This window comes from Cebus imitator, unplaced genomic scaffold, assembly GCF_001604975.1.
Source record: "Cebus imitator isolate Cc_AM_T3 unplaced genomic scaffold, Cebus_imitator-1.0 Scaffold503, whole genome shotgun sequence".
In the NCBI taxonomy this organism is placed as follows: domain Eukaryota; kingdom Metazoa; phylum Chordata; class Mammalia; order Primates; family Cebidae; genus Cebus; species Cebus imitator.
Genome location: NW_016107818.1, coordinates 1,419,086 through 1,440,647, shown reverse-complemented (window position 1 = coordinate 1,440,647; position 21,562 = coordinate 1,419,086). Strand labels below are relative to the sequence as shown.

General features: G+C 33.2%; 1 protein-coding gene across 1 annotated transcript in view; it reads left to right on the top strand.

Moving 5' to 3' along the window:
- GAS2 (growth arrest specific 2) overlaps window positions 1-21,562 on the top strand; it is a gene marked incomplete at its 5' end in the record, with an annotated part of 85,903 nt that overhangs the window by 2,474 nt on the left and 61,867 nt on the right. The window contains 2 exons of the mRNA XM_017513813.2: window positions 8,970-9,033; window positions 19,970-20,111. Of these exons, the coding sequence (XP_017369302.2) occupies window positions 8,970-9,033; window positions 19,970-20,111 (206 nt within the window). The remainder of the gene's footprint in view (window positions 1-8,969; window positions 9,034-19,969; window positions 20,112-21,562) is intronic.

Genomic DNA, 21,562 nt, shown 5'->3' with positions numbered 1-21,562 from the left:
AGCCAGTAATATTGTTACATATAATGGTACATTACTTAGTACTTACAGAAGCAACTAGCTCTTAGTCCTAAGTCTATGGCTAAATAGTTAAGTATTTTTTTTTTTAATTATTATTATCATTCATTGAGGGTAAGGAAGAGATTGGGCTGTTGCTGATGGCTTTGGACTCTACTTGGCAGAATTGACTTTCTTGCAACAATAACACTGTGTCCTCTGCTTGATGTCTTTTCACGCTTCACTTTTGAAAGGAAATTTAGGGCAAGGCTTTTTTTTTCTTTTTCTTTTTACCTCAAGATTTCATTTCAGTAGTGCACAAGATGAAGCACATCCTTTGTGTCCTAGTGTTTTGAACAGCAAATAAAATGAAAAGATGCTCTGATGAATGGAAAAAAAATGTGTTTGAATGAATGATAAAGTAGATCACTGTGCTGTGTGTATGAAGAGGCTTCTGTGTTTAGCTGTTCAAAGGTCTTTGCCTGCATAAAGCATCCTTATCTTTGTGGCAACTGATATGCTACCCTCTGCTGCAGTGCTTTTTTTGTACAATTATTTGTCAGAGGATCTTGATTCACAACTCACTGTTCTCTTTTCACAGCAGCTAATGACAAGAAACCTCAGTGGGCAAGGGAAGGTGTGCTAGCCATGAACTGGGAAGAATGGAGAGCAACTAATTCCATATGTTTATGACATGCTTCTTGTCTTTTTGATTCTTGGCAGATAACTTCCTATGTCACATACAGGGTTTAAACTGCGATTTATATTCTGTGACATGCTTTAAAGATAATTTTTCCTCTGTAAAATGTCAGTTCTTGAATCATATGTTTGCTACATCCTGAACTATTTCAAAAGTAAACCCATAGAAAAGTGGACAAAGGTCATAAAGAACCTATAAAGACTTATAAAAATCCAATTAAGGTATTAAAATATTGGGCCATTTAATAATAAGGTAAATGTGAATGAAAACTATGAAAAAAATGGCTAAATTAAGAAAATCATATAGTTAGTATTGGTAAGTATATAGGATATCAGAATCTTCCATACATTGCTGAAGAAAATTAGAAATTGGCATGCTTTCTCTGGAAGGCAATTTGACATTATATATCAAAGACCTCAGAAGTTGTTTTGCTTCCAAAAATATATTAAAGGCAATTAGTATAGGCACCAGAATGTCTATTGAAATATTTTTTAAAAGTATCTGGAACCTATGATATTTGGTAGCAGCTTAACAAATTGTAGTCATCCATAGATACCATGCAAAGATAATATTCTTGAAACTGTTTAAGGATATGGGAAAATATGATATACTATTAACCTGAGGTCACCCATTTATATCTATTATTTAACAACAAAATTTCATATTCAGAATTCAAAGGAAAAATAAATAGTAATTAGGTTGTAAATGACATCATTTTCTTCAATTATCTATTAATTAACAAACTTAAGATAGTGAACAATTATGTCATGTAGTCTGAAACATAAACAATTGATTTATATTATGATGCAGTTGAACCAATTAGCATAGAGATTTATTGACATAAAATTTTATACATCAGCATACTAAAAGAATTTTTCACATTGTTGAGGTTAAACTGATACTTTAAGTGATTACAGAATTGTATATGGTATAGTTGCAAAGGTTTTTGCTTGGTCTGTGGAGCATGTTGTAACCATAAGCGTCTACATATTATGCTTACTCTGACCCCTGCTGTACGAACCATGTTGACTTATAAGTGACAATAGAAAAATTTCTTTTCATTACTTTGATATGTTAAGATGAACATCAGTTTCATTCAATTCCTTTAAAATATTTATGATTGTGCTTTAAGTTAAAAAGATAAACATAATTATTATCTAGAATTCAAAAGTATATAGTTGATCAGTCTATAAACAAAATGGTCCCCAATTGTTATTTTATAAGAAATTTTTATAATAACTTTTAATTATGGAATTAAAATATATTTTCAGTTTCATGGAAATGTAAAAGTTATTGGACAGTATTAATCAATAATCTTCCAAGCAGTAAATTAGTAATTTTAAAAATGTTCATTTAAATAAATAATTTAACCACATTTTCTAAAATGATGTTGAGTGTTTTTATGTAGCTCATTTTTACAATTTAAATTAAGATCAGAAATCTATATTTTCAAGCTTAAAGAAAGTTTTCAATTATGAATTATGAAATTGGTGCTTTTATGTAATTTTTTACTAAGGTATTTTAAGTAACTATTTTCTCAAATTACTGCTAGTCTTTCTGTGCAGTTTGTTATTTGTAATTTACATTGGCCTATCAATTTGGAAATTGTTAACTTTTTCCCTAGAAATTTATTTATTTTGTTTTATTTATACACATTTGGTGAGCTGGGAGATGGAGAGAAAAGGGCTGGGAAAGTTCTTTTAAAATACACACATTTTTTGCTTGCTATAATTGTGTCAATATCATTTATGTTATTGGATAATTATAGGATTTGGAGGCCAGTGACTATGCTTCATCTATTTCTCTGAGAAAGAATCTACTCAGCAAGAAAAGGGTTTGCTATCTGCGGTGTAGCATGCAAATGTGTGTGATTTGTTTGAGTATAACTTTTTAAAAATTTTATTTTCTGTGTTTGTGATTGCTCTGTGGTACTGTCTTCTTTTGATGCATCATTCTTTTGAGGAATTTTATAATTTTTTTTGTTCTGTTAAACATTGGTCAGCATTTTACTTCAGAGGCAAACATTATCTACCTGCAGTAAAAATGACTGCTTGTGGAATTTTTTTATTTTTATTTTTATTTTTTGAAAAGGAGCCTTGCTTTGTCGCCAGGCTGGAGTGCAGTGGCACGATCTCTGCTCGCTGCAACCTCTGCCTTGGGTGCAAGTAATTCTCCTGCACCCTCCAGCAGCTGGGACTACAGGCGCGCATCACCACGCCCAGCTAATTTTTTGTATTTTTAGTAGAGATGGGGTTTCACCATGTTGGCCAGGATAATCTTGATCTCTTGACCTCATGATCCACCCACCTCAGCCTCCCAAAGTGCTGGATTACAGGAGTGAGCCACCGAGCCAGGCCATGGATTTTTAAGTATTAGCAATTTCAATCATTTCTTATAGTCACATGTTGCATCAGAAAAAGAATCAATGCCTGCCTTCAAATGTTTGCTAAATCACCCTTATTCTTGTTTTTGTCTATGTTGAAGACTATAACAGTGTTTTTGTGGAAAAAATAGCTCTATTACTGTTATTAGTTTTATTTTATGACAATAGTTTCAGGATACTCATTCAACTCTGGATTATTTATATTAATTTATTTCCCAGGATCATTTTCTTTTAGACTTTTTGTTTCTTAACACATTTTTGTTTTATGAAGTACATACTTCATTAATATTTCAATTCACTTTTACGCTGAAAACTCTTTTCAAATCTGTCCCTCTCCCCTACACCAGGGAAGATGTGAGAGGGAGAAATTACATCCCTTGCCCAATGCTACACAACTTGTAAATGGCCCAACTAAATTGAATTCAGCTCCATTCACCTCCAAAAATCATGCCTCTCTGTTATAGAAGCATATACTTTGTCTGCATTAATTTTAGATATTATTAGGATTATTTCAAGCAAAAGGAAAAATAAAGTATATACCAACTTAGAAAATACTCACTTGTGATTGATATTCTGAGTGATAGTGGCTTAATCCATCAATTTAACCTGGGTGCTGTGTGCTAGAGAGAAAAAGAGCACTCTTTCTTCAGGATATTTCTCAACTGGGAAAGGCAATAAAATACATTCTATTCTATAGAGCTTCCATTACTGATGAAATTATGAATAGATACTCCTTGTTTATATGATTTATATGGATGCCATGTTCTATTTTAAATTATTCTGACTGGTGATTCAGAGAAATTTGGATATTCACACACATCATTTTTGAGCTTGTGAGATTCTTTGTTTGCTATTTCCTTCTCATTTGCCACACATCAGTGTTTTATCCCCTTAATTACCATCCCTATTTGACACCTACATTTAAACTCACAGATTTTTGTGTGGGTCTTACTCAGAATGACACGACACAGAGAGCAGTTTCATGTTTGGGAAGCATGAAATTTTTTATGTATCTTATAGAACGTGGCAGGAGAGAAAGGCCTATAATATTTATTAAGGGCCTATCCAACATACACATTATTTCTACTCTATTGATCATCATCATCATCACCACTACCATTGTTATCCTTCACATTTTTAAAGCATGTTACATATATCAAAGCTCACTTTAATATTTTCAGCAAAACAGATATAGGATTATACCAATGTTTATTATTATTATAACATTAATATAGTACTCAGACTTTAGTGTATATACTCATCACCTGGAAAATTTAACAAGCTCCCATGCCATGCCAATGCTGCTGGTCTGTGGACCACACTTTAGTGCAAGAGAGTAACATTTATTGAGTGTTTACCAGGTACTAAGTGTTCTTAACCATATAGTTACCTGATAAAGAGGAGCAAGTGAAGACACGACACTTGTTTTAGAGTTGAAGAAATTAGGCAGCGTTAGGCAGAACCCAATTCTTCTGAATTCTAGCTCACTGTTTCTTCTACTCTATCACTCTTCTTGCCTTACTAGAACCAGTTCTCTACTCTGGGAAAGTAGGCAGCCGTTAATCTATGATATTTTTATAATTGAACAACATTTACTCAAAAATACTTTTTTCAAGTTTCCTTACTAAATAAAGGGCTAAAATGCAATTTTCTTCAACATGATGATTCATGTTATAGCCTCTAGTTATATAGAAACCAAATGGGCTACATAATTTTTCATGCTTTCATTCTTTTGCCCATCTGTTAAAACTTAATATGTTTAGCTAAACTACACATTCATGGTCTAATGCATTTTATCCTTGCAGATTCTGTAACATTGAAATTCTACCCTCTTTCTTTAATGGAAGGCCTCATTCTCTATTCCTGGAGCTAGCAGTGTTCCATTTGACATTTGATGCCCATGAGATTTTTTATAGAATCTGGGTTATGGGATTGAGTCTCTTGCCACATATTTTTGAATGGAAACCTGTGTTACTTTTCCCAGAGATGTTTTACATTATGCTTTTCTTGAAATGGCTTTGATTATTTAAAAAGAAGCCATCAATGATAAAACCATTTGTGTAATAATCACCATTGACTAGAAAACTCTTCATTTGTTTTGAAGAGGATTTGTTCAGAGGAAAGCTACAGCAATCCTTTCTTATACCCCTAACTCAAAGCAAAAGACCTTGTTAATGTTACAATGATAAAGTGGTAAAAAATTCTCCTTGTATAATTTTAATGTAAGTAGATGTTATTTTGAAAAAGGTAAATGACTAAATGTGCTTAAAATGAGTAGTACACATGACTGGATGCAAGGGCTTTGCTACAACCACAGTACAATGAAAGCTGCCTGTCAAATCATCTTGACAAAGGTATATATTCAGTTATTTGATCTTCTAAAATATACCACATATAATCAGCATAGTTAATTATTAAAAATGAACTCTATCAAGGTATTTTAATCACAAAGGAAAATTAAAGCCAAGATATTTGGTGTTTCAAAAAATGACATAGGTCCTAATGCAGTTGTTACTTGAACTTTATATTTAGCATAAGCTTGTAACTGGTGAAGGATATCTGCTTTATATCTATATATGCTGACCAAATTGACTCATTTAACCTGAAATTTGATTACATTTAGAATTAACTATATCTGATATAATCTAAAAGGTAAAAATTTAAAATGTAGCCATTTTAATAGAACCACTCTGTATCTCCTGACAGTAATCTTATCTTCATTCCAGAGTTTCTTTCACTGTCTAATAACTGACATATTATGATGCACAAAAAGTGCTTACAGGGAAAAAAGTGAATTAAGGTTAATTGACTAAACCAAATAAAATAAATAATGAAAAGAAAAAAATAATGAAACTAACATTTGGCAGGTGTTTCCTATGTGCCAGGTACTGTGCTAAGCATAACAGTAAATATTATTTTGTTTAATCATCACAAAAATATTATGAGGTGGGCACTATTTATTTCCTGCAGAAAAATGAGATTTTGTAGAGTGACCTCCCAAAATAACATGACCAGCAAATATTAGTGCTCACACCCACACCCAGATCTTTGAGGCATGAGTTACACAACCATTATACTCTTTTCCTCTATTAACTTTAGTTTATAACTTGCTTAAGTGCCACAACCAAAGTTACCTCTTTAGTACTATATGGATATTACATACAGACATTTGAATTTAAATGTTATAGCAATAAGATAAGAGTGCTTGCTTTTGCAATTAAACATTTACATGATTTAAATTCTTGTCTTTCCTGAAGATGGTAGGTAAAACTTTAGCCTTTATTCACTTTGTCAATCATCACAACCCCTATCACCACCACATAACCGTCATCTTCCTTGTATTACATAGAACGTAGTTACTAAGGCATTTCTATATTCTAAGCGCAGCTCTACAGATTTATCTTAGTCATTGCTTACCAGTCACCAATCATTCTTCTTCTTCTTCTTTTTTTTTTTTTTGTCCATTAGGGGCCAGGCTTGGTATGTTTGTTATTTGAAAAGCTATTAACGTGAGGTAATATTACAGGTATGCTTTAAAGCAGATTTATTGCTTTATAAAAAGGCAATATTTACCAAAAAAAAAGTGAAAATAAAACACTGTTTTTTTGTTAGCATTTTCCTAAGAAGTGATGCTGGGGAAGAGGTTTATCTGTCTTAAATTTTAATAGGCTGATTCTGTTAAGGAAACAAAATAAGGAATCATGCAGTTTCTTCTCAGTTTGCCAAATTGATTTTCTAATGAGTCTATGATAGATTTGATATTGAGTTTTGGCATGCAAAACTGTTTTAAATTGACAAATGAAGAAGCAAGGAAATACACAATATTGAGGCATCCTGCATGTCAAATTGTCTTTCTTATAGCATTTACATTATTATTTTTCTTCAGAATGAATTTGATTTTCCATAAAGTATACCTATTTACATATTAATGCTTATATAGTCTTCAGAATATGTACAATAAGTTGGTTAAATAACCATTATAATTGTATCAAGTATTACCTTTTATAGTTGGTTATTGGCTGCACATTGACACAATTTAGTCAGTTAACTAATAGTTTTTACATTTTGACACTCGTCATCAAGAAATGCATGGCATTGTATCCAAAGCTCTTGATGCTATAGCCACTGCTTCACATAGCATTTACTAAGGATGAGGGCATGAGCAAGGCTTTAAAAGTCCTCCTCTCCTCAGTTTTTACATATTGCTTTCTCCCACTCAGAACTCCCAATTGTGATTTTATACCATGGACATGTTAAAAAAAAGTCTGAATCAGAAAAAAGTTGATGATCTAGACAGGAAGATCCATTTTCATTTGTTTATTTCTGTTTTGTGATATTTGTTATTGTTCTCTGTATGAAACTGATGCCTGTGTGATGTTACAGCCCTTATGTTACCTTGTGCTGGAACTGATTTAATATACTAAACTTTATGAAGTTAATATCATTCTAGTTACAGTCAACTTGTAGTATATTTGAAACTGGAGGTAGTAAATATCATTATTTTAAGCCATTTTAATTAAAAGTAATTCAAGATTTCCCTAACTAGGACTTTGTGATAATTCACTAATGGTCATCTGAATCTAAAATTTGTGTTATCAGTAATAGAAATATCCTGCAATTCAGATTTTCCATAATCAGTTACAGGATTTAAAATTTAATGGTGGGATTACAATTATGATAGGATTCAAATTTATTTTAAAAGCTTTAACGTGCCATTTTTATAACCAAATAATAATACATTTATATGTCTCCTTAAAACCAAATGAAATCACATACTTTTACAATCAGGTAAAAGTGTTTTTTCTATTTACCACACATGCCCAGGAAATTCCATTGTGGTGTTAGTGAATCAAATATTGCCACTATCATAAGCTATGAAGAGAATGAATTAGAATATTTCAGTTAAGTGAATAGATTAATACTGGAAAGTTAAATTATTATATAATTCTGTGTTTAAGAATAAAAGCATATTGCTCTTTTTCTTAAAGTCAATTAACAGTCAATGTTTTCCTTTTTTAGAATACTGTGTATCAGTGGAAAATCTGTTCTCAGTGCAAATTTTTTCCAGTCTCTCATCTTTATTCAGTGCTGAATATAAGAACATTGTAAAAATCCCCTAATTTGGCTTAAAAAAGAGAATAGTATGCTCTTCTAAATGCTCTTCCTGTAGGCTCGACAAAAGCAAGTGTGATTCGTCAACATTACTGACTTTCTATCAGATTATATTATAATAGAAATATAAATTCAAATATAGCCTTCTAATTTGCTTCTCTGATGGGCAAAACTGGCTGTTGGTGCATTGGTATATATGTACAAAATTCAGTCAGTTGAAGTTGTTTCTTTCTAAAGTATTATTTAATCAGATTTGATTAGAAGAGCACATGAAGTAACAGGGTCTCCCTTTGACATTTTTCTTTGGAGGACAACAAAGGAGTGTAGTGTAAGATGTTTATCCTTATTTCATTTTTTTTCTTGCTAAAATCACTGTTGGAGGTAGACCCATGATATTAAAATGGCTAGTCCCTGCTCCATAGTTGTGTGTTTGGAAATATCAATTATTGACAGGTATCATGAATATAGCTACATAGGCATCCAATATTGACTTACCAATATTAATTAATCGAAGAAAATATTTTTAGGGTGAGATTTATTCAGGGTGAGAGTTCCTGAGGCTAATAGCTTTCAAGAGGAAGCATAGGCAGAGTTTTGAGAAGTAATTTAAGCCTTTAGTAGAGCTAGGTGGATTGTGGAATTATATGGGTTTTATGACCGTCAGAATGAAGTGTAGCTCTTTCCTGGCACCATGAGGGATGAGGGTCACTGGCAAGCCTACACTGTTGAGCTGCGTATTCCTTCTATTGTAAAGGTGTTCACCTCTGTCTTGTCTTTCAGTCCTCCACAAGCAACCCAGAGAAGTGTGTCTCTGTTTGCTAGAGCTTGGCCGGATTGCAGCCAGGTAGGTCAAACCACTGCCACTATGTCAAGACATAGACCATCTCAGCATCCAAGCAACAAAGAAGCTTGCTGGCTTTTCATTGCTAAGGTTTAACCTGGTTGTGAGACGCTACTCATTCACGAATGATAATTTGAACATCTTGAGGGCAGCAGTTGACCAAACTAAAAATGTGCCACCAATATTCTTAACATCAAGATCTTGTTGTCAAAGCCACTATGTCTAAACATTTGCTAGTGTTTTTTAGTAAAATACATTTTCCCTTCAAAACTTCCCTGGGGTTAGGGAGGACATTGTAGAAGCGGTTTTATATGACGGTTCTCCTCAGCGGAAAGTCTATTCCCATATTCTATCTATCTTCCTCCTTCTTTACCTCCTTGCTTCTTGTTTACTTTTTAATAGTTTTTACCTCCTTTTTTATTCCTTTTCTTCATTTCCCTCATTCAACACTTCACTCTTTTCATTTCCATTTCAGACTGGGATGATAATTTTTAAATTATTCTCCATATTTTTATTAGAAAAAGACATAGAATGTTATTCTTATGTAGAAGCATCTTTAAACCTATGTTTGTTTTTTCTGTAGGAAGGAAAAACAAGAATTAATTGCAGAAATAATAGCTAAATAAGCAGAGGAAGGAACTCTCAGCTAAACCAACTTGCTTTGATTTCATGTTTTCCCATTTATTATCTTGCATACCACCAGATAGGGCTTCTGGCCAGTCTATGAATCCCAAAGAACAAGAAATGAAGATGCAAATGTTTGAAGAGGTGTTGATGCAAATTTAAAATTCAGGATTAATTAGAAAACAGTTTCTTATTTACGTCTGGGTATACTTTTAGGGTTGCTATCAAGTAAGAGGAAGAGAGAACTAACACTGAATGAGTATTCTCAAAGAATTTATTGATAAAATCAAGAAAAAATAGGAGAACACATCAGCAATTTACAACATAGCTAGAAAACTTGCTGCCAATTAATAAACCTTTTTTTGATCCAGTAATTAGAATATATAACCACAACTTATTTAGGTCATCATATCAATATAATCTTAATGAATTGTATATCAGGTACAAATTTCATTTTGTCACAATAATTGAGTGTGCAAAAGATTGCTTTAATGTTTTTCAATTCAAATTTAATATTTTTTTGTCTTACCTCAACATGGGGTAAAAAACCCCATTTGAGACATTCTTCTATTTCCCTACACTCTTCCCAGTTAATTGTGGGAAGGCCTCTGGGGGATAATTCTCTAGTCTTCTGTGCTCTCAGATTTCTACTACTCAGGCATAGTTCAAACTTGTGGCATCTGGCTGTTTCTTAGGAATTTATTCTCTTTTATTGCTGCCACATACATCCTTGGGTTCTGTGAAGGAGCAGGATGAAGATTTACATCTTGCTTGTAGGACCTTGATTTACCTACTCCCCCACCAACCTTGGGGCTTCTGGCCTGGAGGACAAATGGCCTTGAGTCAAATGAATGCCAGGGACTCAGCATCTATCCCTTAAGAAAGGGGAAGTTAAAAATACAACGGGTAGAAAATCACACAAAGTAAAATTTCAGTAAATGAACTGCTGCCAAGGCCATGTTCAAGTAAAATAAATATGAATTGTCTAGAGTTCCTACTTAGAGAATAGACAAAAAGCTTTTTTAGTTGATTATCATGTTGGAATACTCTAAAATGCCAGATATAATTTTGTTACTTAAATATTCTAAATATTGCATCCGAAAAGCATATTGCTTCTGAAAGTTGTGATACAGATGTAAACAGAGGGTATTATACTATCTCTAGAATTAGGTGGGATTTTAAATTTTACCTGCCATTTAATTTACAGTATTTGCTTGTTTTCTAGATTTTATTTTATATATTGTTATTAAACATTGTATTACATGAGTCTCTGATTAGGGAGCCTGTTGAATAAACATTTTAAGTATAGCCAAGTTATCAAAGAAGAAGACAAGCTGCCCAATTATAAAATGCCTTTAAGAATCATGTCTCCTCCGGCTCGGAGTCTGGCATAAATTGCTGCTTGTTACAGGAGGTAAAACAAATTAAAGTCTTGGTTAATGAAAGTGAATTATAATGGCCTTGTCATTTTCAAGGTGATACATCAAACGAAGAGTTCCTCCCACCCAAATATTTTTAAATTTTGATTTTGGGTTGTTCCATTTCTGACCATGCTTCATTACCACGCACTCTGATAAAAACATTGATTATTCACATTACCAAAAATAAATTATGGATTTTACAAAAGAAGTTCCATAAGAATTAAGATAACCCTTACATTAAAATATTTGATTTGTAAATTTGGCCTTTTATCTTCCTTACTCACTTGGATGGTGTGAACTGTTGTGTACTTTGAGCAAAAAACCAAAAAAAAAAAAATTATTCATGATGCTACTATTGTTTTAGTGTGTGACATGATATTAAATAGTTAAATACCAGTAGGATAAATTGAGCATTTAAGTAAGAATGTCTAAATCTCTTTCTACATGCATTTAAAGTTTTTTAGCTTGAAGCAAATTCAAATGTGTCTTACAAACATCAACCCAATAAATTTAGATCTTACCGTTTTACCCTTGTGTTGAAGCATAATTAGTTAAAGAAAAAAAAAAAAGAAATTTCTTCTAATCTAACTTTACTCCTAAATTTTGCCTTACATACATTAAACATATATCTAGCTTAAATTTGTGCTCCTCTCAAACCCAGAGAGGATTATACACATTAATGACTTAAAACACTTTTAGGCAGAACTAGAAGTGATTTTTGGGAGAGCTGTCAATAATCACAAAAGTAATTTGCCCAGAAAGCAGATGAATTTTGACCTTAATGAATTCACCAATATAATCTTGTAAGTTTTGTGGTTTTCATCATTGATAGACAACGCATTATTATATTTGATTCTAAACACTTTTCCAGATTATATAAACATAATTTTAAAACCACAAACATCACCTTGGAAAAGATTCCCAGTGAGTTTCTGATTCTCTGCCATGTTTTCCAATCTGGGGACACTTAGTAAAGCTCCTTTGCAAGCTGTGGGCTTCTCTGAGTTCTGAGATGGCAGAATGAGACCACTTTTTTTTGTTCTCATGGGTAAAACTTCCTTTTATTTTCAGCTAAATACAGCTATCATCACTGTAGAGGGAAATCCCCCTGCTAATATTTCATAAAATATCAGTTTCTGAATATATGTGTTTGAATTGTGAAAAGTAAAACTCTGTGCAGAAGCAAGTTAATAAAACCTCAAAGATATCTTTAATGACAGTGCTTTGATATGCATTGCTGAAAACAAAGTTAGTATAAATTCAACATTTTGGGACTGTAGAATTAAGAATGATCTTTAAAAACGAAGTAAAAACATTCTGATATTTTTGTTTAGAGTCATAATAATCAGTATTATAGTGGAGTTTTATATGATTTTTATTTTTGAGTACCTTCTTGATTTGGAGCAAAATTTATGACCATTTAAAAGAAATATACTTTCTGAACATTTTCTTTAATCTCTCATTTTAATTCATGGCCTTATGAAAGGAAATGTTACTTAAAAGGAAAAAGTATTCTTATACAAAGACGATTAACTGACCCATCCTATTTAAAGCACTTGAACTAACTGCTAAGACCATCATATGCTTTCACATAGTTGAAATTTCCTTCCAAATCTAAATCTATCTTTAAATTGTTTTAAAACAGAAGACAAATGAGGAAAAAATTATCTTGCAAGAATCTATAAACTGTCTGTTATATGTCTTAAAAAGGGCAGTTTCTCCCATTAGGCTGTAAAATTTGTCCCTCTAACCCTAGTAAAATAGGATCCAGATGTCTTCTGTTTGAAAACTCTAGACTACTAAATAGTTTGAGTAAATGTTCTAGTTCAGGCCTTAGTTTGTGGACTTAGTTATTTTATCTAGAGCTCAAAAATTGTGTCAAATGCCAGAAAAATGAGAAATCCATTCCTAAAACCTCATCATAAAGTCATTAACATAAGACCTGTTCCCTAGCACTTTAAAAAAAAATGAGACAAAAATGTGTTGCCCTTTGAGTATTCACCCTACTTTCACATCACTGGGGTATAAAGGTATGAGGATTTTATTTTAGTGGATTCAAGCTTCTTTATCTCTTTAATGTGACGCTTAATTAGTTTGAGAACAACAGCTACCCAATTCTAAAACTTTGAAATTTTGTAGTTGGAAAGGAGTGAAAAATAGTATAAATGTATTAAAACCTCATAGACAAAATAAAAATGTGGCGTGGTATGGAGTTCATGGAAACCAGAATGAAGCAGCCTTTTGGAGAACAGTAAAACGATCTATTTGATGACTAAGTTGGCTTGCAGGTGCAAGCCCCTAACCCAAAGGGAATTTTATGATTTACAGTCTGTTGACATCTCCAGACAGACAGGAAGCCAATGAATCGTATTTAAGTATGCATTTCAGGACTGGCTGACTGTACCTTAGGCAGTTTGAAGTATTCAAAAGCCAGTATAAGCAGAGATTTGGGACTTAGTGTTGATTTTCTATGTTCAGTGGCATAACTAATTTTCAGCATTCCCAGATAAAGAAAAATATCCACAGAAAGGTTTTCCATGTGTGACTTTGTTAACAATTTTATTCAAACATAGTCTACTTTGTTTATATTGGACATACAGCCAAGTCTGTTGTTACTCTAACATATATATTATTATTTCACTTTGTAAAAAAATTTTAAAATTATGCAGTCTATTCCTGAAAGGTGCCATGAATCCACCGACAATTACAAATGAAATCATATTTTCCAATTCACCTAATTTAAGTTTCAACTATGATATTTGAACTTATGGATGACTTTTAATTGGCTGTGACTTCTCATGTCTTAAGTTCCTCTAGCCTTACTACCAAGTTTATGCTATTCTCTTAAGAACATTAAACATAACAAAATTTTATAGCTTCCTGGAACTAAGATGGCAGAAAAGTCTACAGAGATTAAAAAGGGTTGCTTGCCAAAGTTTATCTGGTGAGTTAGTAGCAAAGCTGAATTTATAACTTGATCTGCTAAACTCCAGTACTGAGATATTTCTCACATTTCACAATTCCAGAGAAATTTATTTAAAGAATGGCTCCAGTAAACTTTTTGGTAAAGAATATAGCAATATTACTTTGTATTTTAGCTCCTAATTTTGAAGTTAACATGATCTTATTCAGTGGTATAATATATTTTTAAAACCAAGACTTTTAGCAACAGAAACTTGGTGCTACAGTTTCCAGGTTGTACAACACTTAATTTGTCAATTAATGTATCAACAATCTCAGAAGTTGTACCATGTGTCAGACACTATACTGAGCATGTAAAGCATACTATTTTAATTCCTTCTAATAACATTGAAACACAGAAATTAGAATTTCCATTTTATATTTAAATAAAACTGAGGTTCAGAAATAATGTGTCAAGATAGTCAACAGTGTCAGATGCATTGTAGATGCTCAGTAGCAGTTGCTCTTCTAAGCTTCTTCCTCTTGCCTCCCTCCACTGCTACAATAGATCTTGAGAACAGGCCATTTTCATTTATACTTTTCTGATAGAAAATAGATTCATAGAGGTTAAGTGATTTGTGAAATTTTAGGAGCAGGTTATAAAGGAGCTAGAAAAATAAGAACAAACTAACCCCAAAGCTAGCAGAAGAAAAGAAATAACTAAAATTATAGCATAACTGAACAAAATTGAGACCCCAAAATTCATGCAAGGAATCAATGAAACCAAAAGTTGGTTCTTTGAAATGATACCAAGATTGATGTCCCACTAGTTAGATTAACAAAGAAGAGAAGATTGAAGCTCAATTGGGAATGGCAAAGGTGACACTACAATTGATACCAAAGAAATACAAAAGATCCTCCGAGACTATTATGAACACCTATATGTACACAAACTAGAAATTCTAGATGAATAGATAAATTCATGAAAACACACAACCTCACAAGATTGGATCAGGAAAAAGTTGAAACCCTGAGCAGACCAATATTGAATTCTGCAATTGAACCAAAAAAGTCCTGGACCAGATGAATTCACAGCTAAATTATACGAGACATACAAAGGAGAGCCAGTACCTATTCTCCTGAAACCATTCCAAAATTTGAAGAAAAGGGACTACTTTCAAGTTCATTCTGTAAAACCAGCATTACTCTGATTCCAAAATCTGGCAAAGACGCAATGAAAAAAGAAAACTTTAGGCCAATATTTCTGTTGAACACAGGTGCAAAAATTCTCAACAAAATACTAGCAAACTGAATCAGCACATTGAAAAGTTAATTTCCTATGATTCAGTAGGTTTCATTCCTGGAATACAAGGTTAGTTCAACATATGCAAATCAATAAATATAATTTACTACATAAACAGAATTAAAAACAAAATCCATATGATCATCTGATAGATGTGAGAAAAGCTTTTGATAAAATCCAATATCCTTTCATGATAAAAAAAAAACCCTCAACAAACTAGACAATAAAAGAACCTACTTCAAATGAATAAGAGCCATCTATGACAAAACCACAGTCAATATCATATTGAAGCGAAAGCTGGGTCAAAACTGGAAGCATTTTCCTTAAGAGGTGGAATAAGACAAGGATGCCGACTCTTATCACTCCTATGCACTATGGTACTGGGAATCCTAGCCAGAGCAATCAGGCAAAAGAAATACCTAAAAAGCATTGAAATAAGAAAAGAAGAAGTCAAATTATCTCCCTACAAAAAAAGAAAAAAGAGAGAAATAAATAAATATACCTACGAATACATATAACTAAAGAAGTGAAGGATCTCTACAAGAACAACCATAAAAACACTTCTAAAAGAAATGATAGATGACACAACCAAATGGAAGAATGAGTATCATTAAAATGGCCATACTGCCCAAATGAACCTGTAGATTCCACACCATTGCTATCAAACTGCAGCTGTCATTTGTTATGGAAGTAGAAAAAAGTATTCTAAAATGCATTTGGAACCAAAAAAAGAGCCTGAATAGCAAAAGCAATCCTAAGCAAAAAGAACAAACCCAGAAACTTCACGCTATACTCTAAGGCTAGAGTAACCAAAACAGCATGGTACGGGTACAAAAACAGAACAATGAAATAGAATATAGAATACAGAAATAAAGCTGCCTACCTACAGCCATCTGATCTTTGACAAAGTTGCCAAAAATAAGCAATGGAGAAAGGACTCTCTAGTCAATAAATGGTGCTGGATTAATGAGTATCCATAAGCAGAAGAATAAAACTGGATCTATACCAATCACTATATACAAAAAATAGCTCAAGATAGATTAAAGATTTAAATGTAAGACTTCAAACTGTAAGAATTCTAGAAGAAATCCTAGAAAATACTAGGGTGTCTAAATACTAGGACTAAATCTGCAAAAGAAATTGCAACAAAAACAAAAATTGACAAGCAGGACTCAATTAAACTAAAGAGCTGCTGCACAACAAAAGAAATTCAACAGAGTAACAAGCAACCTACAGAATGGGAGAAAATATTCACAAACTACACCCCTGACAAAAGTCTAATGTTCAGAATCCATAAGAAACTTAATTTTTTAAAAATCCTCATTAAAATTTGTGCAAAAGACATGAACAGACACTTCTTAAAAAAACACACACACAAAAGAAAAAAGCAACATACAAGTGGCCCCAAGTGGCCCCAAAACACATCAAAAATTCTCAGCATCACTAATCATCAGAGAAATATGAATCAAAACCACAAAGAAGTCAGGCATGATGGCTCATGCCTATAATGCCAGCACTTTAGGAGGCCAGGGCGGACAGATCACTTGAGCCCAGGTGATACCTGCTCCACCTCTACAAAAATATCCACCTCTACAAAAAAGTACAACAACAGCAACAAAAATAACCAAGCATGGTGGCATATGCCTGTAGTTCCAGCTACTCAGGAGACTGAGGTTGAAGGATAACTTTACCCCAGGAGGTCAAGACTGCAGTGAGCTGTGATCACACCACTGCACTCCAGCCTGGGTGACAGAGCAATACCATGCCTCAAAAACAAACAAACAAAAAACTCACCAGATACTGGTGAAGCTTCAGAGACAAGGGAATACGTATACACTGTTGGTGGGAATGTGAATTAGTTCAGCCACTGTGGAAATCAGTTTGGAGATTTCTCAAAGAATTTAGCACCATTATTCAACCCAGTAATCCCTTTACTAGATATCTATATCTCCAGAGGAAAATAAATCATTCTACCAAAAAGATGCATGCACTCATGTGTTCTTAGCAGCAGTGTTCACAATAGCAAAGATGTGGAATCAATCTAATTGCCCATCCATCAGTGGTAGATTGGATAAAGAAACTGTAAGACATAGAATACTATGCAGTCATGGAAAATAATGAAATCATGTTATTTGCAGCACCATAGATGCAACTAAAGGCCGTTATCTTAAACAAATTAACAAAAAAACAGAAAACCCAGTACTGCATGTTCTCACTTATATATGAATGCTAAACACTGGGTATTCGTGGACATAAAGATGGGAACAATAGACACTGGGAACTCTAGAGTGGAGAGGAAGGGAGGGAGGAAAGGCTAAAAAAATCTGCTTATTCGGTACTATGATCACTACCTAGGTAGTGGGATCATTTGTACCCCAGACCTCAGCATCATGTAATATACCCATGTAACAATTCTGCACATGTACCCCTGAATCTAAAATACAAATTAAAATTATTTAAAACCTAAAAACTATAAAAGCAGGTTATGGAACAGTTAATTCAAAATCTAACTCAAAGAATGAGAAGCAAATCTCAATGTGAGTATTGTTGGTACTTGTCAAAAGCAAGTTAACCAGATGCTTTGTAGCCTTCAGCATGATTAATGATTACTAGAAAAAAAATGTGTTTTAAATTTGGACAAGGTTAAAATCTTTTTGATAAACTTTGGTCAAGTATTTTTGTACATTTAATACAGACATGTTTTATTAAAGCATATGCATTTAGGGATTCAAAACCATAAGCCTGAATTCATATTAAGAACCTTACATTATTTTTATATGAGAATAGAGGAATTTTTTTACATTCAAATGGTAGTTATTAGATAATTATTCTGTGCCAAGGTCTATATGAGATGCTGGTGATTCTCAGAATGAGACAGACAATGGTCTCTCCCACTACAGAATTTGCAGTCCAGCATATTTCCACCATTGTCCTGTCCCATAAACTGGTAACTATGTACAAAATATTAGAAATATGTTAAACGGTGCCTACAGTCTTTTAGCTAATGATATCTATGTAGCTAAACATTAATCTGTGAACTAGAAGCTGTTCTCAAAGCAGTAACTGTTCAGTAGAATTGTGCTCACTAGACTGTTTTGTTCAAATTTTCCACCTCTCAAAGGGCTCCTAACATATAGCACCCCTCTTTACTATCCAAATTCTGAAAAAGTAGAAAATAAAAGAGTTGCGTATCACCTTCACAACTAAAAAGATCCAAGCTGATAGATATGCTTAGTGTCTTTAACAGAGCTCTAGCATTAGGCCAATTAACTACCTAGTCGCAGGCAAAGTGGGGGGTCTATGTGGAGGGTTTCTGGGGAACAGCTTCTTCCCTAGAAGTAGGGTAAACTAAGTAAAGCATGCTCAGTTTATTATTAAATTTACTAATTTGACAAATCCCTTTATCTTGTAGAGGATGGGTAATGAAGCAGAAAGGCCAAGAATAAAACTACTTGAGCATCCACTGAAAAAAAAAAAAAAAAAAAAACAACCAACATCAAGAATAGGGAAATTGCTTTCCCCTAGTAGTATGTACTGAACATATGAGTAATAATGTCAGTTAAAATAATAACCCATTAGAGTAGGAAAATTTTTTAAGGTTAAATCTAATGATGTTTTCATACACTGTTCATTAAGAGGTACTAAAACATATTGTCAACATATTCTCTACATACAGATTATTTCCTTTGTAGATTATCCATAACCTATTTTTTTTCATCTCTAAGTGACTCTTCCCCTCCTTTTTAACACCCAATCACCTGATCAAAGCCAAAGAAACTGCATTTAAGTCTTTATCCTGCTCCTCACTAGTTATGTATTTTTTCTAGATCTCTATTGTTATCTGTAAAAGTGAAAGGGTGTAAATTGATGATCCCCCAAATCCTTCACAACTCTCAAATTCTAGAATTATTGTTGGCCTCCCTGCCTAGGTACAGTTGATATGTACCTAGGAAACCAAATGTAATTTTATATTTAGCTAAAGAAATATATGATTACAGGAGATAACAACTATGTCTCGCCCTTTGACCTTTTCTGGCTTTTATAATTTGCAATACACATTTTTTTACACATTGTTACTCTAAATTATATCTCTGTATTCTCTCTGCTCAGTTGCTTCCCAAAACAATATATGTGCTTTCATTATGCTGTTCCTAGGAGCAGAACCTATGACATTGTATAACCCATAGTACATTGTTTCAGGGCCATAGGAAATATATTAGAAGTTAATTTCTTTCCTGCTAAATCATTTAAAAATTTTTATTTCTGGGGATTGCTGTTTGCAAACTTGACTGTGACCCTCTGATTGTATTTCTATTTTTAACAAACTTATGTTCAAAATAGTTTACAGCACTAATATAAGTAAAGCTGCTAAATGTAAATGCTGAAGGCCAAATTGTACATAGTATTAATCTTATTGTTTCATTAACATATTGCATTGAGTGTTTGTATATATTTTTAGTATATCTTATGTGTCCATATATGTGCACGTATGGATACACAGCAGGTATACATGTTTTTCCTCTGCTTAGAAGGATGCTAATTCAAGAACTTACCATTTCAATGCCAGAAAAAAAGTGAATGCTGGTTTTAAAAGTAAGGAATTTACTCCCATGGTGCTTGTTATCAAATGATATATGGTAATTTCATCATTTTAAGTTATGCAGATGTAATGATCCAGTGTCTTTTAAAGGTATGGTGTGGAGCCTCCTGGTTTGATAAAATTGGAAAAAGAGATTGAACAAGAAGAAACTCTTTCTGCCCCTTCTCCTTCACCTTCTCCTTCATCAAAGTCTTCTGGAAAAAAGAGTACAGGAAACTTACTGGACGATGCGGTAAGTAAAATCAGTCAGACTTCTTACCAGAGCTTAGTCTTTCCTGTACTACAAAACACGTTCTGTGCAATGTCATATCAGTCTAAGCTTTACCTCTATCAATTTTCTTGAAATTTGTTTTAAGCCCATATGAAAAACTTTGCAGTCCTACAATTCATTTTGAGATTCAAAACTGAAACACTTAATGACACTTTATTTTAAACAACAAATAAAACTTTAGAATAATAAGTCAACTCCCTGAAAATTGTATTTGAAGACATGAAAGCCTCTTTGTCACTGGGTCACAATTCCCCATTTCACAGATAAGAAGCCTGAAGACACAAGGTCTTGAGGATTGTTAAAAGACGGGAAAGTAAATATGTGATAGAGAAGATAAGTGCCTTTTATGTACTACCATTGTTTTTCAAGTGCTCTCATATATGAAAGGCAGGTTCCTTCTCCAGGAATGGAAACGTAGAGTTGAGTAACCTGCTGAGGGGAGGAGAGGACCTTAGATTCCAACACAGTTTTGTCTAACTCTCCAAGGTCCCTCTACTTAGCAGAGTCATTGAGTCACAATTTTTGTAGTTAGGAAATGTTTTAACAGTATCCTCAGAATCACAGTAAACCATTTTTAGGTATAACAGTAAACACGGTGAATTAAAACTCTCAGGCGACCTTGGTTGTCTGTTAAGTAGTTCTTGGTTGTGAAAAGTAGTATGCATGTGCATATGCCCTCCACACATATATTTTAAGTGCCACTGTAAAAATGTTAGTAAATGAGATAAATCAGGAGTGACTGGGATGTTGTTTATGCAAAGTTTGTATTTTGGGAGCTGTAGTTGCTTTTGCATTTTATAGAAAATGATAATGCCAGAGGCATTACGCGGGCATATGTCTCACATACCTGGGGAGAGTCCTAAGAAACTAGCACCAACCACAATGCCACCTATAAAAATAGGCAGAACTGAAAAGGACTGGTGGTCCGTAGCTGTGATTTTCTTCCTCTAGGGTATGAATGGAAGAAAAGAGCTGGGAAAATGGTTTGACACTACAGGATGCAGAAAAGAGATTTCTCTGTGTTTTGCTTTTCTTCCTATGACACTACAAACTATATTGCAGATTTAGATGAGCAGAATGCAACAGTTCATCTGGCAGATTAAGAACCCTCATTTCTGTTAACGGCAGCAAACATTTTAGCTCTTAAAGGTATCATAACCTGTTTAATTTGCGGTCTTCTGGGTAACTGTTTAATCACTTGGGAACTAAAGAAGAATGGGCAAGACATTTTGATTTAATGCTACTGAAAGGATTTTAAAATCACATTACCTATTTGATGAATTTGTCATATGTCTTGCTTTTTTATAGTATTTCACTTTTTATTTTGTAATTGAGTAATACTATATTAGTAGTAGATAATGGTCTATTGTTTATATATTGATGAGAACATTTTTTTCTTCTCTATCAATTAT